The following is a 15,543-nucleotide window of genomic DNA, read 5'->3' as shown; positions in this document are numbered from 1 at the left end:
TTTCCCCCTCTTAATAAATTGTATTTAAAAAGGCCAAAAGTCTGTTGAACAGTTTGTGTGGGTATGTTTAAGAATAAAGGATCAATGGGAAGACCCTCCAAAGACAATCATTACCAGGCAGGAACACAAGTATGTGTGCATGCATGAGACTGAAGTCTGATTGCATTTATCTGTGTGCCATTTACTTTCTGTGCATTTCCTGTTCCGCTCACTAGGTCTGTTTGTGTGTGTGTGTGTGTGTGTGTGTGTGTGTGTGTGTGCGCCCGTGTGTGTGTGTGTGTGTGAGAGAGAGAGAGCATCCTCACCCTCCGGCAGCGCATGCACCCTCATTCCCAGGCTGTGGAAATAAGGCTGCTTCATGGACTCGTCGGCTGAGATCCTCTTCTTAGACTCGTACTGGGAAGCACAAAGACAGAGACATGAATCCAGCTGACCTCTTAAAAGCATTGTACTGCCTGTCTGCTGTACTGAGGTTAAGGGCCTCCACATTCAGGATGCAGTCCAACACAATCTATGCCACACACATGCACTGCTACCAAAACAATGACTTGCACGACAGGCGCACAGGTTTATGGTTGTTGGCATTTCAACATTTAAAAAGCATGAAGTCTAGAGCTACAGAGGTAAACAACACTGTGCTAAATCTATTTGACTACAAAATACAGGGTAGATAATCTTGATCAGTTTCAAATATTTTCTACACTCAAAATCCTCTGATAAATATACCAAATATATTTATCTCTCAAAGGAGAAGCTAGTGATTTTGTCAGTATGTATGCAAAGATAATCACCAAGACAAAAAAAATTAAACAATTAACCACTACTTTTAAAAACTAGATATTGAAAGCATTTTTAAGGTGTAAAATGTAGTATGTTCATATGATTACAATAGAAATAAATAAAACAATGACTGACGGCGCCACCTCCTGGCGGTTTATGGTATCACTTAGGTGACTGCAGCAGGCCATGCAAAAATAGGGCAGGGGAGAGATTATATAAATTTGCTGATGTATGAAAAAAAGAGAAAAAAATCTCCGGGGAAACGCACGAGGCGTTTTGGTACAGTACAAGCATGCCACACCCTCTGGTGAGAAACTATATGCAATACTCACTTTCAGAAACGCTAACAAGAGTTCGATGCCTTCGGTGTCCAACCTGAAAGAGAAGGGGAGGGAGATGAGGGGCGCCGTCGCTAGGGATGGCGGGCGGAAGGAAGGAAGCTGAGCGCAGTTTCATACATTCCACAGGATTTCCTCCCGGGAGTGCAGAGAGAGAGAGAAAATACCGCTAGTATACACAGGCCGAGGGCACGCACAGCTACGCGAATAGTAACGTGTATTAATGGTATAAAGGGGCTGCGATACAAAAACACCAACAATGAAATACATTAATGCATATGCATAATAACACGCAGTATGTAGCAATGGACATGGGCAACGTTTTTAATGGATAAACTTAAATAACCAAACTGAAAGACTGCTGGTTAAAACTGTACATGTTAAGCACTATAACATTTCTCATGCCGCGGAATGAGTTTTATATTTATATTATTTCTCCCTCTACAAACAACCACGTATTTGCAGATACGACGACAGCTTTGGACATATTCGTGCGCGTGCCTAGCCGGATGTTCAGGGGCATGTGCATGCGCACGCACGGTGGCGGCGTACGTTCGCCGCTCACTGTTGCCAGATTGGCCAGGCTTCTTTTGATTTCTTTTGGCGGGTAGTTAAATTTTGGGCTGGCTCAGCGTATATCGGGCGGGTATTCATTTTTATACAAATAATTTGGAGGAAGTGTTCAACTGTTGCATTGTAAACCTAAAATTAACTACATCAATAGCGTTGTGGTAGTTTGGTAACCTTAACAAGGTTTACAGAAACCTGGTAAATCTGTGTGCCGACTGGTCTGAAATTTAAAATCTCACACCAGCCAGGTGACTAAAGTTGGGAACTCTGCTACATACGTAGTGTTACGTTCTTTAGAGCACCGACATCTAGTTACGGAGAGGTCACAGTTAAAAATGGCCAAAAACGCAGAGAACTTAAAATCACGACCTACGTTGACTGATATTTTAATTAATGTAGTAGACGATCTGTGTGACACATTACAAAGCGAGGTAGTTGAATACAAGTCCAGGTGTACAACTGTGATCAAGTCTTAGTTGTTTGTAGACGTGATTGGGCCGTAAATACTCAGCTCAGTGACACTCGCCGCTGAACTGCAACCGTACGCTCACATGGCGGGCGTTGTCGGTGGCTATGGCAAGCCGTTTTAACATTTAATCAAGTCACACTCCTATCCATTACATTATAGATATTAACAATAGATTTTCTCTTAGTTAAAACTGTATACTTACTAGTCAGAATGGTAATTACAGACATCCATAATCACATTCTTCCTAGTAGAAAATGTATTTCAAGATATCTAAAACTATTTCTCCTAGTCACAATTCCATTGAAGATATACTTTGTAAAGATTTAAAGATAAGTGGCGGTTTTAACATTTAATCGCTAGATTGGATATGTATTGCAGATATCCGTAATTTAATTCTTCCTAGTCAAAAAGAGCATTTCTGATATCCACAATGACATTCTTCCTAGGAGAAATTACGTCACTTTTGCCATTCATGTATATATTTATAATTTTGAATATCCAAAAATACATTGGGAATAGTAAAAATGGCATTACAGATATCCACAATTCATGTTATGACTAGTAAAAATGCAATTGCAGATGTCTACAACTAGAATTATGACTAGGAACCCATTTTATGTTAAGACGGCATCCTATCTACTCAACAGATATCCACAATGCAATTGTAGATATCCGCAATTGCATTGTGGATATCTGTTGAGTAGATAGGATGCCGTCTTAACATAAAATGGGTCCATTGACTATCCACAATTAGCGTCACCTCATCACTCGTTCCACTTTCGTATACCCGGACTGTACCACACCAGCTCACACCCTGTGTCTGAAGCATGACTGAGCCAGAAATAAACCATTTCTACTTCAATGTGGATTTGACTGGTCATTTATTTTGATGCCAGGCTAAAGTTTAAGCTAAAATTAAAATATGATGCAAATTGTTTTCGGTGAGCGATTTCCTTGTTGCGGGATTAAAATTGACCCGAGAAGGGGGCGATAATGAGCAAAGCGGCTGTTAGTGGGGGGAGCTGGAGGAGCGTACAGCTCCGTGAGCGATGAGCTCCACTTACATGCTCTGGTCAAAATTATGCATTTTGTGAATGAATGACTATCCCATGTACTGACTGCGAACAGCTGACAGCCCCTTGACATGCCACTTGCACTAGCTGTCTGTCTGTCAGCTTTGGTCTCGGTGATCAAATCAAAAATGAAACTGGAGCAAAACTGGTATATCTCGCTAATATTGATTTAATTGCACTGGAGTCTGTATTTGTGCTGAACAGTGCAGATGAGCTAAACGTATCATGCTGATCACTTTCTGTTCTGCTGCATTAACAGTAAAAATTATACGTAAATTCAGCAACGTGAGGCGGATGATACAAAGAAAGTTTTATAGTTTACCGTCCAAGTTATTAGCTTTCTATTAAAACGTATGTTGTTATTAATTTATTTGTAATAAGGAGTTTATAGGGAACTGTCATAGCAACAGTATGGATGGCATCAATAACTTAGCTGCCTTATATTTTACCGGATGTATGTCGCACCGCCGTTCTAGAGATTTGAAATGACGACAGGGAAACATACTGGCGGAAGACACGTCATTTTTCTAGTAAGATGGGAATTCTTAATATCCAAAAGGATAATATGCCAAAATAGCTCACCTGACTTATGACTAGTAAAAATTGGATTGTAGATATATGAAATGGGAGTTTTTCCTAGTAGTTTACTCAGTAAAGAAACATTCTGGATATCTGAAATATAATTGTGAATATCTTAAATTAAAAGCCCAATAGACATGAATGGCAAAAGTGACGTAATATCTCCTAGGAAGAATGACGATATGGATATCTAAAATGCTTTTTTTTTTTTTGACTAGGAAGTATTCAATTGAATTAGAGATATCTGCAATACATATCCAGTCCAGCGATTAAATGTTAAAACGGCTTGTCACAGGAGGCGATAGTGTTGCCAGACAGAACTGAGTAATCAGTCAATCAATTAATTAATTTATGACGCGAGAAACCGGACAAAAGCCGAGGGAAAATCGTGAGGGGGAATGAATCTACGCGAGAGATGTTGAAAGTGCGCGCGAGCAATCGGAGCGTACGCAAAAGACATTGACCGAGAGCAAGAGAGACCGAGTTATTATTCTTTTTATTAGTGTGCGCGAGAGAGGGAGAGTTTTATGGAACGCCATAATGAAATACACGTATCCACAAATGAATAAATATTTCAATAATGAAATGTATGCTTTTATTTTTAAATAATTCCGTAAAATGTATTATATTTAATAACGATGGTCTTCTACGTATAATATGTCATTCAAACTTATTTTTGGGTGTTGTGGAGAAAAAGAGTTTAATCAGAAGAACATCAGCAGCTTATTAATATATGAAAGAGCAAACGTGTGAATAAAAATTTAAAAATCAATAAAGTATCAATAATTAATATCGCGTGTTAAATGCACTGAAATGTGCGTAATTGCTTGCATATCCTCTAACGAAACGTTATTTCGCAGTACGCAAACAGATGCAAATCTATGGAATTCACTGGCTGAAGTCCTTGAAGATGGTTGTTTTTACCTTGTTTAGAGGGTAAAAAAATAGCATGTCAACAGGTATTCTGTCTTACGGCTTATTCCCCGAGGGCGTTCCTTATTTTCGATGTTTCTGTATTCAGTCACCGTGAAGACATTCTCGCAACACTTAATTCAAGCAAAAGCTCGACTTCACTCCCTTGCTGACAGAGCGCACTATTATTATGAAAAAAAAAGCTGGTTCGGGAAACCGTCATTCCGAAATACATCAATGTGAAAATTTGAACTTTGAAATATAATTCGAATTATTTAATGAATAATTTCTATTATGTAAAATATTTGTAATAATTACTAATGAGAATCACAACATTATTATGAAATACTATTTCAAGATTATAGGTAGAATACAAACGTTATATTAAGCATGCCATTCACGAAATCATTTAAAATAACAGGGCACATTTAATTACTCGCTGAAGCTTTTATCCATTTATTTATAGATATATTTTGAGTATTATACCGTCCCTTAGACCTCATCCTCTGTGGCGCATTTTCAACATCTCTTGCGCTGTAAATCTGTCGCTTGCACGCATTTTCAACATCTCTCGCGTACATGCGTTTGTTTCCTCTCGCGATTTGCATTCGGGTTTTGCTCGGTTTGGCGCCTCATAGCTCCTAGTCGCATGGCGGAATAAATGACTTCCGGTCGTTTTGCCGCCCGCGGTGTGAACGTATGGTAACCCCGCTAATCAGCGTCAAAGGGAGAGTTGCCAGGTCCGCGGTTTTCCTGCTCAGTTGGGCGATTTTGAAAATACAGTTGCGGGTAAATATTAGGAGGTCGTTAGTTTCTTGGGTGCTTTCATAATATTTCGCAGCAGCGGAATTTTTGTGGAAAAAGAAATTAATTATTATGAATGCAAGTGGCTCCTACTGCTGAGTAATACTGAATCGCGAGCCACCGAAAGTCAGAGACAGAAGCACATGGAAAGCAGGGTTGCCAAATTCTCATGCATCTGGCGTGACCCTTACACTGTCAGACTGATGCTAGCAATCTTACGGCAAATATATATTCCATTATAAACCTAAAATTAAGTACATCAGACGCGTTGGGGTCTATCTATGTGATGTCATTGTGTACTGTGGTTTTAAAATGTTGAACATTTGAATGTAATCATCATGCAAAATACTGGTTTATTTCTTTAAGATAGAGTATACTGGGGTTTCAAATACTGGGCTAGCTTCAACTTCCATAGGGCAGATTTTAAGCAGACCCTGAACTGGATATTTTTGCTGGACCTGGCAACACTACTCAAAGGTGATATCGCCGCTGTCGTGTTTAATTTGGAACTAGACGTCTAGATCAATTTTATCCTCTTCTCCACTGTGGCATGGAAGTCAAGCGACCCAAACGCGGGAGACTCTTTTAATGGGGGATGATATCCGCAGAGCTACCGTGCACCAGATTATGCATGCTATTTTGTAGTACTGTGTCTCTTATCTCTGAGAGCGGCTCATTTTAGCTAGCTAATGAGAACGGGGTCAGGAGGGGTGGTTGTGGAAGGAAAGACCCCCACAATTCCTGGGGGTCTCACACAATACTCCACCCACACCACAGCTCCCATGCATTGAGAGCAAAGGTCTGTCATAAGAGCGAAGCCTCATTTTCAGCAACAGAAAACACACAGGGACCCGAGGCATGCAATCTGAAACAGACGCAGCACACTGTCAGAAATAAGTGATAACACACAAAATGCAACGGCGAGAGCACAACCTTGGGGCGTGGTTGATGAAAGGCTGCGGTTTGTATTTGGGAAAATTGTAAGATTTAAACTCTTCAATTGATGAGATTCCTGGCCAATTGTCCTCTGAAGGTGTCCCTGCAAGTTAAAAAAAAAAAGAATGTTTGTTAATTTCCTTTAAGCTTAGCTGTCTGCATATGGCAGCAAAACATTCCTTATGTCATTGGTGGACACTAGAGGGTGCTGTGGAAGTCGTTCACAGGGATCTCCTGGCTGCCAAAACAATGTCGGGACTGATGCTCTGCTACAGGGGACTTTCTATTCTGCTCTCATACATATCGCACTTTTGAATATCTGTGACTATGGAAACTACACCAGAGAATGAGGTATTATCCCATGACACTAACACTAATTGGATTAACTTGAATTCTAATAAATCCCAAAACACAGCTGCAGTAAAAAATATAGTTAAATTTAGAATAACAAATTCAAACCAGTCATTATTTTAAAATAACCCAAGAGGGAAATTGGTCTACTTAATATTTATGTCAATGTTACATTTTTCTAACTTGCACCGGGGGTAAGTTGAAAAATTAAGCTAATCTACTGGGTGTAGGATGACTCTATGCTGGCACTGCCATTGGCTGAATTCCACAGATAAAAACCAACATCTCTTAACAGACAATGAGCTAGCCCAACTGGTAATCACCAACACACTATAATTCTGCCAGCAATGAGTCTGACAGTCATTTCTCCTGGTGTATTTAACTGAATGTCTGCAGTTTAGGTTCTTGTCCCCTCAAGGCTCGCTTACCCAGCAGCCGGAAAATCAGGTGCAGCTCGTCCTCCACCGTGGAACCTGGGAACAGGGGCCTGCCTGCGGCCATCTCGTAGAATATGCAGCCCACGCCCCTGCAGCAGAGAACCACTGCTGGTCACATGACCACGACGCAGAAGATGGGCACGTAGATGTGGACATACATGTTTCCAATATAAATTTTTAAGGGAGTTTCCCAGTAACTTGAAATTAAGATTTCCAAACACATTCTGAGTAAATGAGTGACTCATCTCATCTAATCTTTCTCAAAAACAAAAAAGTCTAAAAACAAAAGCATTTAATGCAGTCACATCTGTTCTTTAGGGATTATCAATATAGGGTCATCTGAATAAAATATAACAATATAAATTGTGTACACAGATATACACAGATTTCTCTATTCAGACCCGTCTTCACCTCAGGCCTGTGGTGTATGCAGATTCTGATACTGATACTGAAAAGTCCCAACTTGCCCGATAGATGAATGCCTTTTCCATGGAAAAACACCCAGGACAGAGCTGGAAGGCAGCCAGCAGGAGGAGCCAATGAGCAAAGGGCTCTTGATCAGCCCAGTCCACTCACCACATGTCGATCTGTGTGGAGTACTCCGAGGACCCGAGGAGCACATCCGGGGGCCGGTACCACAGCGTCACCACCTCATTGGAGTACGTTTTGGTGGGCACGGACTTGGCCCGGGCTAAACCTGGACAAAAACAGGCAGGCATCTGGGTCAGTGTGCACGTCCATGCTCTCACACCACGGTGGTGGGTTGGGGGGGTTCAGGGGGTGGCACACACCAAAGTCAGCCAGCTTGAGCTCCCCACGCTCATTAATCAGTAGGTTCTGGGGCTTGAGGTCACGATGCAGCACCTTCCGTCTGTGGCAGTAGGCCAAGCCTCGCAGGATCTGGAACAGGAAGATCTGGGGACAAATGAGCAAGGCATGTCAGGGCAGGCAAAGCTGAAGCTCCGGCTTGCATGGAAGTCAGACATGAGCCACCCGTGGGAATGGGCTCCCTTCCTCCCCTTCTCCTCCTCTGAAACTGTGAGTTTCAAGAATTCCCTTTCCCATGTCAACATGGACACTTTAAGAAAAAATGGGAATCCATTCACGTATTGTTACTCAATTCTGCTCCTCAACAAATGTAAAAGATATCAATTATATCTCATTTAACTGATTAATTTTTAATTACTCAGTTGGTACTGTGACAAATACCAACTGCTGTTTAGAATATTTGATAACTTAAATACAGGTTTGGTCACAAAGTAATCGCTGGTCAATTGTACTGCATGTCTGGGTGGTCTAAACAACCTTGGTGTGTTTTTTTGGTGCTGGGTTTTGAACTGCTTGACAGCAAATGGATGGTTCAGCTTTATCCATTAACACGAGACTGACTGCAGGAGACACAATGGTCCACAAAGGCCGCACCCTTTTTAAAAACACAGGCTTAACTTTGATTGAGACAATGTATTTACGTCATACATGCTATGTAAAGACAGAGTACCATTCCACTTCTGGGATTAGCTCTGCTTCCTGCTATGAGACCGACAATATTTGTCATCAGACAAGCCAGCATCATCCAGCTGATGATCTTGGAGGTGACTGGGGAAAACCCAACAGCGTTCTCAGAGTTCACACACACACACACACACACACACACACACACACACACAACCAAGTCTGCATGGCTGATGGAGTTACCTTCACATTATGCATGCTCATGATGTTTCCACAGTCATCCATGTACTGCTTCAGATCCTTGTCCTGCACAGGCAGAAAGGCTATTCAAGACGGGAAGTTGTCATGGGAGGTGGTGCCTCTTTACAGTACAGAGCCAGTAGGATGAAGCTGAAATGGGGAATTAGGGAGACAGGTTCACAGACAAAGAGAGCAGAAGGTCATCTTACCAGGTATTCGAAGACCAGCGTCAGGGACTTGTCTGTGTGGACAATGTCATGTAACGTCACAATGTTGGCATGTTTCAGGTCCTTCAGGAGCGACACTGAGGGTGAGAAAGGTCAGACTGTCAAACAGGGAAAGAGGTGAGAGTTCAGGGGGTGGGATAAGGGGTCATCCTGGGAGAGGTGAGAGAGACGCGAATCCTCACCCTCCCGGATGGCGGTGCAAGGGGCCCCCTCCTCGTGCTCCAGGCGAATCTCCTTCAGAGCCACCAGGTTATCGGTAAGCTTGCTCCTTCCCTTAAAAACCGTGGCATAGGTCCCCTAGGTGGGGGTGGGGGGAGGCAGACCAGTCAGGCATGACAAATGCTGCCAAGGGGTAGGCAAGATATGACACGACTTGGGCACACCATATTCACAATGAGCAGAGACTGCCCTGTTATTATCTAATGACAGTACATGTGAGGCCGGGTCCAGCATCTGCTTGTGCTGGGGCCTGATCCTGACAGTGGCCGCTCACCTCTCCCAGTTTGTCCAGCTTTATGTATGTCTCCAGCTTCCCAAATCCAATTTCCGACTGGAACACAAAAGGGGGTAGAAGAGAGTTAATGAGATTCCTGTCCCGGCTGATGCCAAACAGGCCTGGTTGCGGCAGTGCTGGGGGTGGGGGCTTATCTCTGCCACACACATCTCTGCAATGCACTCAGTCTCCTGCATGTCAAAAGCTAATTTCATTTTATGCTGGGTCGTTTGTCAATACGCCGATCTCTACAGCGGTGGAGGGGGCAGCGTCACTTTTTACAGGCAGCAGGGGGCACCGTTGCCCCTGCCGTGAGCACAGGGGGTGGGAGGGGCATGTGGGAGATGGATGACGGAAGCGGAACAATAGAGAGGAAAACAGTGCGGCTGGCCATTTAAATGCAGAAGCTGTGAACAACAACAATGGCAGAGCCAGACAGAGGAGGGGAGGGGGAGAGACAGAGAGAATAGGGGAGCCTTACTCAAAGACTTTATAGTGGTGTGGAGCACATCATGTGGTCTGATCACACACAGTTACAAGCACATTTTGGCAGATTCTATCTCTCTCATATAGAGGGAACTGAATGTATACACACACACAAATACACACAACACTATACTCACTTATTCTATATCATTGTGGGGACTCTCCATTCATTTCTAACGGAATAAGCCTAATCCCAACAAAGACAACCTTAACCTTCCCAGCCCTAAATTAAGCTATAAGTAACCTACCCAAAATACAAGACATTTGGCATTTTTAGTTTTTTTGATTACATTCATAGATTTTTATTAAACTGAGGTTTATATTGCTGGGTCCTAAATAATGTCCCCACAAGCTAAATAGTAAGAAGTTTTAGCATGTTGTGGGGACATTTGGTCCCCAATGTGACAAATACAAACCCACACACGTGGACAGAGAGCCACATACACGTGCACACGCACGTCCAATCACACATATACACATACACAAGTGCCCGGGGGTATGACACTCACAGCACCCTATTAACTCTGTAATTAGGCTCATGTATTTTTCATCAGCAGCCGAGCTGCATTCACGTGACAAGCTGGAGAGGGATAATGTGGTACTTAGCTTTCCCCCTCAAATCCACAAGGCCACACTTACAGAACGTTCTGATTAAAGGTGCAAAGGCAGGTGGGCCTGCAGTGTTGTCATTATGCCATTCAATGCTGCCCCGTCGACCATGAGAAATGCGTGGTCGTGGTGTGTTGTGATCAGACTGGAATCCGATAGCCACCATGCTGGTGTATCTAGTGTCATGTTAGTGTAGAGGATGGCCATGGACACCATGCAAGTAGGTGGAGCTAGGAGGCAGGGCTGAGAAATGAAGAGATGAGCTGCCCAATGGTTTTGTGGGTAGGGCTTTAGGCTCAGAAAGGGGACAAGCAGCAGAGGAGGGACCAGGAGGTTTTAGGATGGGAGTAGAGGGCATAGCTAGAGTAGACATATTGGGGGGGGGGGGGGGGTCCTGTTCCCTCACCAGGGAGGCCCTGCGGGATCGGCGGCTGAGAGGCTGGTCGAACGGAGGACTGTTGAGTTGCAGCTTCTCCAGGTAACCATCAGGTATGCGAATGTCTGCTGGCAGTGAGAGGCGCTTGTTCAGGTCCTAGAGTGAGGAAGGGAGAAAGTGCGATGACGACCCACACACTCGGTCTACAGGACACCGTTTTTGTTAACAGTTTCATGATGTCTGGGAAACTGGACAGACAGGTGCCAGGTTACAACTCCGAAAAACAAAACTGCCAGCATGCTACATAAAAACTGGCCTCGTAACTAGAAGTAGTATGCGGCTCACATTGTGCTATACAACAGCTGATGAGGCCGGTCTAGGCCGGTCACTCACCTCCAAAGCATCTGCAAGGGAAGTGGTCATGCGTGGGTCGTCAGTGTTACCCCACAAAGCATTGTGAACCCACGTGCAGGTTTCCGCAGGCTGCACGCACAGCTGCACATCCCATGCACTTGAAATGTTGACTGCAGGCATATGCACACCACTGTGCCCACTGTGACTTTCACAGCCTAATATAGACACAGTGGGATGGTGACATCTTAGATACCACTCAATGATACCCCTTTAATATTTTCTATCCCCACAAAACTGAGGCACCTGCTACTAAATGACACCGGATTTTCCACTATAACAAACCAAACCACTTTTCCACTGTGGTGCACACAACACATGTGACACGCTGGTACAGGCGCAGGATACTCTAAGACAAGCATACTGCATTATTCCATTTAACCAAAAGGGGGTGCTCTCCCTGTTAAACTGTGGACTGCTTCTTCTACTTTGTGTGCCTGGGAGCCCCCTGGAGGTGGAGGGAGGCATAATCAGCCCTGGGTTGTATTAAGGCTAGTTCATAATTCTCCGCAAAAGCACAACACCAGCGTATCCACTCTACGTATGTGTACATGGAAACATTCATAGTTCTCTGGTCAAGCCTCATACTTTGCACACGCACACACACACACACACACACACACACACACACACACACACACACAAAATGTTGTATTTACATTTTTAGAAATAATACATGATAATAATATAAATTATTATGATATTCTCTGTACATGTACCACAGCAGCGAGGTTGGTGTTGTTTCTCTATGCTTTACAAGTGCAGAGAGCCACCTCACAGGGCTGCCAACTTTGGTCAGCTGGCTGGCATGATATTTTGAAATCTGGACCTCGATTCCAAATCCAGGCCTTGTTTTCAGTTCTCCCAAGTAGGTAGTTTAATAATTACTGATTCTGATTGGTCAGAGGCTTCACACCTAGCTCACAGGTAAAGGAAGGCTGGAAAACCAGCAGTGCTTGGACCTCAAGGACTGCGATTTGAATAACCCTGGGCTGACAGATGCCTGCCAGACTCCGATGGTGGAGTTAGGTCACTGCAGCAAATGGTGGCCAGCCCATGACTGCAAAAACATCTGGATGAGAAAGAAGAAGGATAGCAGGAACTGGGCCAGACACCTTAAAACCATGGCCTGCACAGAGCTACCACAGTCAGATATGACCAGGCCCGTAGCCAGAAATAAATTTTGTGGGGCGGGTTGAACGGCAACCTTACTAAAAGGTGACTCCTTGTAAAATTTACTGCCCTAAATTCAGGGAGCATTTACAGACACGAGTGCTTAGAGTTGCTCCCAGGGGCAGCACCATTTTCGCTCCTCACCCGCAAACCCAGCCCTCTGAATCCGCAGGACTTCCTCACGCTGGTGTAACCTCACCTCCAGTACGCTCCATTGAAATAGCAAGACTGATATTAGAGTCCGCTCGTGCATCACCATGGCTCGATAACAGACTGGCTGGGGGGGGGAGGCTGTCTGTCTATAGCAGCAGAGCGGTTTTTAATGGGATGAACTCAGACCAGCATATTTAATACTATTTAAAACTTGACACTTTCTGTAACATGCCATTGTGGGTGCTTTGCTGAAGGGCACTCAGATAACATAAGCACAGGGAGCTCGTTGCACGCTTTTCTGTGCACCAATCTCTAAACACTGCTTCTCATCATCTGCATCTTTTTTTGCTTACAGCCTGTCATTCATCTTCCTGAAGACAGAAGGCAGCGATGATTGCTGGTTTTGTAGCATTTCTGATTGGGCAAAGGACTGGAAGTAAAGACCAATTAGATTAAACTAGAAATATGAAAGACTTTAGAAGAACTTGCTCTGAATGTGGAATCACCTGGATTCTCTTTCCTCTCCTGCTTAACAGCACACTGATTGAGGACATTCCCAACACAAATGACCTCATACACCACATAATGTAAAATGTACATGAGATGCTCTCACTACTATTAATGATTGCAGCACTGAAGAGAACATATACTCTAAAAAAAAGTTGGCATCTCCTCAAAGATGCAGCCTAAAAAGATGCAACATAAATACCATAAGCTCCTATCTTCCAGCTTAACAAGCACACGTGATCTCCCTGGGGCCTGCTCCGAAGGTTACCATGGTGACAGGCCCCATCTAAAATAAGTCCATTCCAGGCCCATTTATGATCTTTCTGTATAAAGGGGGCCAATGACCAGCACTAGGGTGGGGGGGTATCTCAGAAGCTCTGACCCTCACCAGCCTCTGGATATAAACTGTGCTTCTCACAAATGCCACCAAGAAGATGCTTGTGCACAAGCTGACAGCAGGGAAGGTGGAGCGACTCGTCCAATCAGGTAGAATAATTGCTAGGCAGGCGTGTCATGCTGATGAGCACATCAGTAGCTTCCTGCCAGACAGGTCGGTATCACTAACAGTGCAGTGCGAAGCTGAAACGGAAAGTAACCAAACCAGGGCTGGGGGGGTAATTCTGTGAGTGACCATGAACCGTAAGAGGAGGAGGAGTAGGCGGAGCAGATGAGCATGAGAAGGAGGAGGCGGTGAGAGGGCGGGAGGCACTGGAGAACTGCCACTGGTATATTTAACGTGACCAGAAATAGGGAGACAAGAACTGGCAACATGTCACCTGGCCGTCTCCAGTGTAGCTCAGTGAGGAACTGCCACAAGCACATAGGATTGTACCGTTAGCTCTGACACAGTAAGAATGCCGACCCACCCCCAGTGCACATCCCACAGCACAGAGCAGGGCACCTTATGCAGGATGGCCACTAGAGGGAGCAGGATGTCTCCTGACAACGCAGTACTACAATACAATAATTGTAATAACATAATGACTTCAAAGAAAAGGATGCACTAATAATGAGGTAGTCAAATGATATAGATTACAATTTATAACTGTACAATCACAAACATGTATGCCTACATAAACATACACTGGAATTTATATCTTTGTAAGGACATGCCGTGGAACAAATACTAAAACCACTCAAACATTCAACCCCGAAGTACAAACAGCAGAAAAACCATTAAAACCTTTGAAGTGGAAAAAAGTGTCTGTTTTCACGAATGTTTACCACCGCACCCAGGTCAAAGACAGACATCCAAGCAGCACAGATCCCAATTTTTGCAATCCCAAAAGAGCCTGGAGATCATGGCAAGGTCACATGATCACAGTGTTTACATGTCCCACAGGGGTGCCGGTGGTGACCCCCTGGCCCACACAGCTTTTCACACCAGCTCTGCTTGGGACACACCACCCTGCCCCCTTCCTGGCGGGGCCATTATACACATACCATTAGCATGTTAGCGAAGCAGAACAACCATCTGGAGCCATGCTGGCCCAACAGCCCCCTCCCCCATCAGTCCATTCCCCTTGAGGTGACAGACCCTGTCCACCCTTTAAATGATTTTTCAACTGCCATATTCACACTACAAATGCCGGAAGATTGCATTAATGTGCGATGCCCGTCCTCCTGGGGACAGTGGTGAGCCAGCGAGATGCATCCTGAGAGTTGGCCTCTTAACGGTTGCCATTGTTCCGCCAACCAACCGAATGCATCCATATCCACACACAGAGTCTCGCGGCGTGTCTCAGCGTATCTGTATGGACACACATCAAGCTGCGACTTGGCAGCCATTAGGGTTCAGGATCTTCTCAACACTGTGGGTCCTTTCAATCAGTGCAGACGTCCGGTTCCCTTAAAGGACTCTGCACCAATAAAAGTTGCTGTTACAATAAGTCAAGACTGTGGACCAATACTTGCAGATGCCCAGTTCCAATATAGAATTGTGGACCAATCAGTGACCAGTCTGTTGTAACTTGGGGCAATGCCGCCAGAAAGCACAATGAGGCAAAGATGCGAGACACACAGCCACCTACAAATCCAGTACTGAGCAGCCACTAAATTGCTCGGCGTTTTGACTGGTTTGCCGAGCGTGCGATTTGTAGGGACCCCCGAAGTAGGGACCCTTTGCATAGGCTGGGTTAGTGTTCACTTACAGCTTGCTATGTGAACA

The 15,543-nt window shown here is 44.3% G+C and overlaps 1 protein-coding gene across 1 annotated transcript in view; it reads right to left on the bottom strand.

Moving 5' to 3' along the window:
• Window positions 1–15,543, bottom strand: part of cdk17 (cyclin-dependent kinase 17) — a 46,164-nt gene that overhangs the window by 2,261 nt on the left and 28,360 nt on the right. Inside the window, exons 5-15 of the mRNA XM_049008112.1 lie at window positions 11,163–11,288; window positions 9,662–9,718; window positions 9,351–9,465; window positions 9,151–9,245; window positions 8,945–9,007; window positions 8,041–8,164; window positions 7,826–7,946; window positions 7,241–7,338; window positions 6,459–6,564; window positions 1,113–1,155; window positions 306–396 (exon numbers count right to left, since the gene is read on the bottom strand). Of these exons, the coding sequence (XP_048864069.1) occupies window positions 306–396; window positions 1,113–1,155; window positions 6,459–6,564; window positions 7,241–7,338; window positions 7,826–7,946; window positions 8,041–8,164; window positions 8,945–9,007; window positions 9,151–9,245; window positions 9,351–9,465; window positions 9,662–9,718; window positions 11,163–11,288 (1,039 nt within the window). The remainder of the gene's footprint in view (window positions 1–305; window positions 397–1,112; window positions 1,156–6,458; window positions 6,565–7,240; window positions 7,339–7,825; window positions 7,947–8,040; window positions 8,165–8,944; window positions 9,008–9,150; window positions 9,246–9,350; window positions 9,466–9,661; window positions 9,719–11,162; window positions 11,289–15,543) is intronic.

The sequence above is a fragment of the Brienomyrus brachyistius genome, chromosome 3 (genome assembly GCF_023856365.1).
Source record: "Brienomyrus brachyistius isolate T26 chromosome 3, BBRACH_0.4, whole genome shotgun sequence".
Classification (NCBI taxonomy): domain Eukaryota; kingdom Metazoa; phylum Chordata; class Actinopteri; order Osteoglossiformes; family Mormyridae; genus Brienomyrus; species Brienomyrus brachyistius.
The sequence above is the reverse complement of the archived record's forward strand: the minus strand, read 5'-3'. Positions and strand labels throughout refer to the sequence as shown.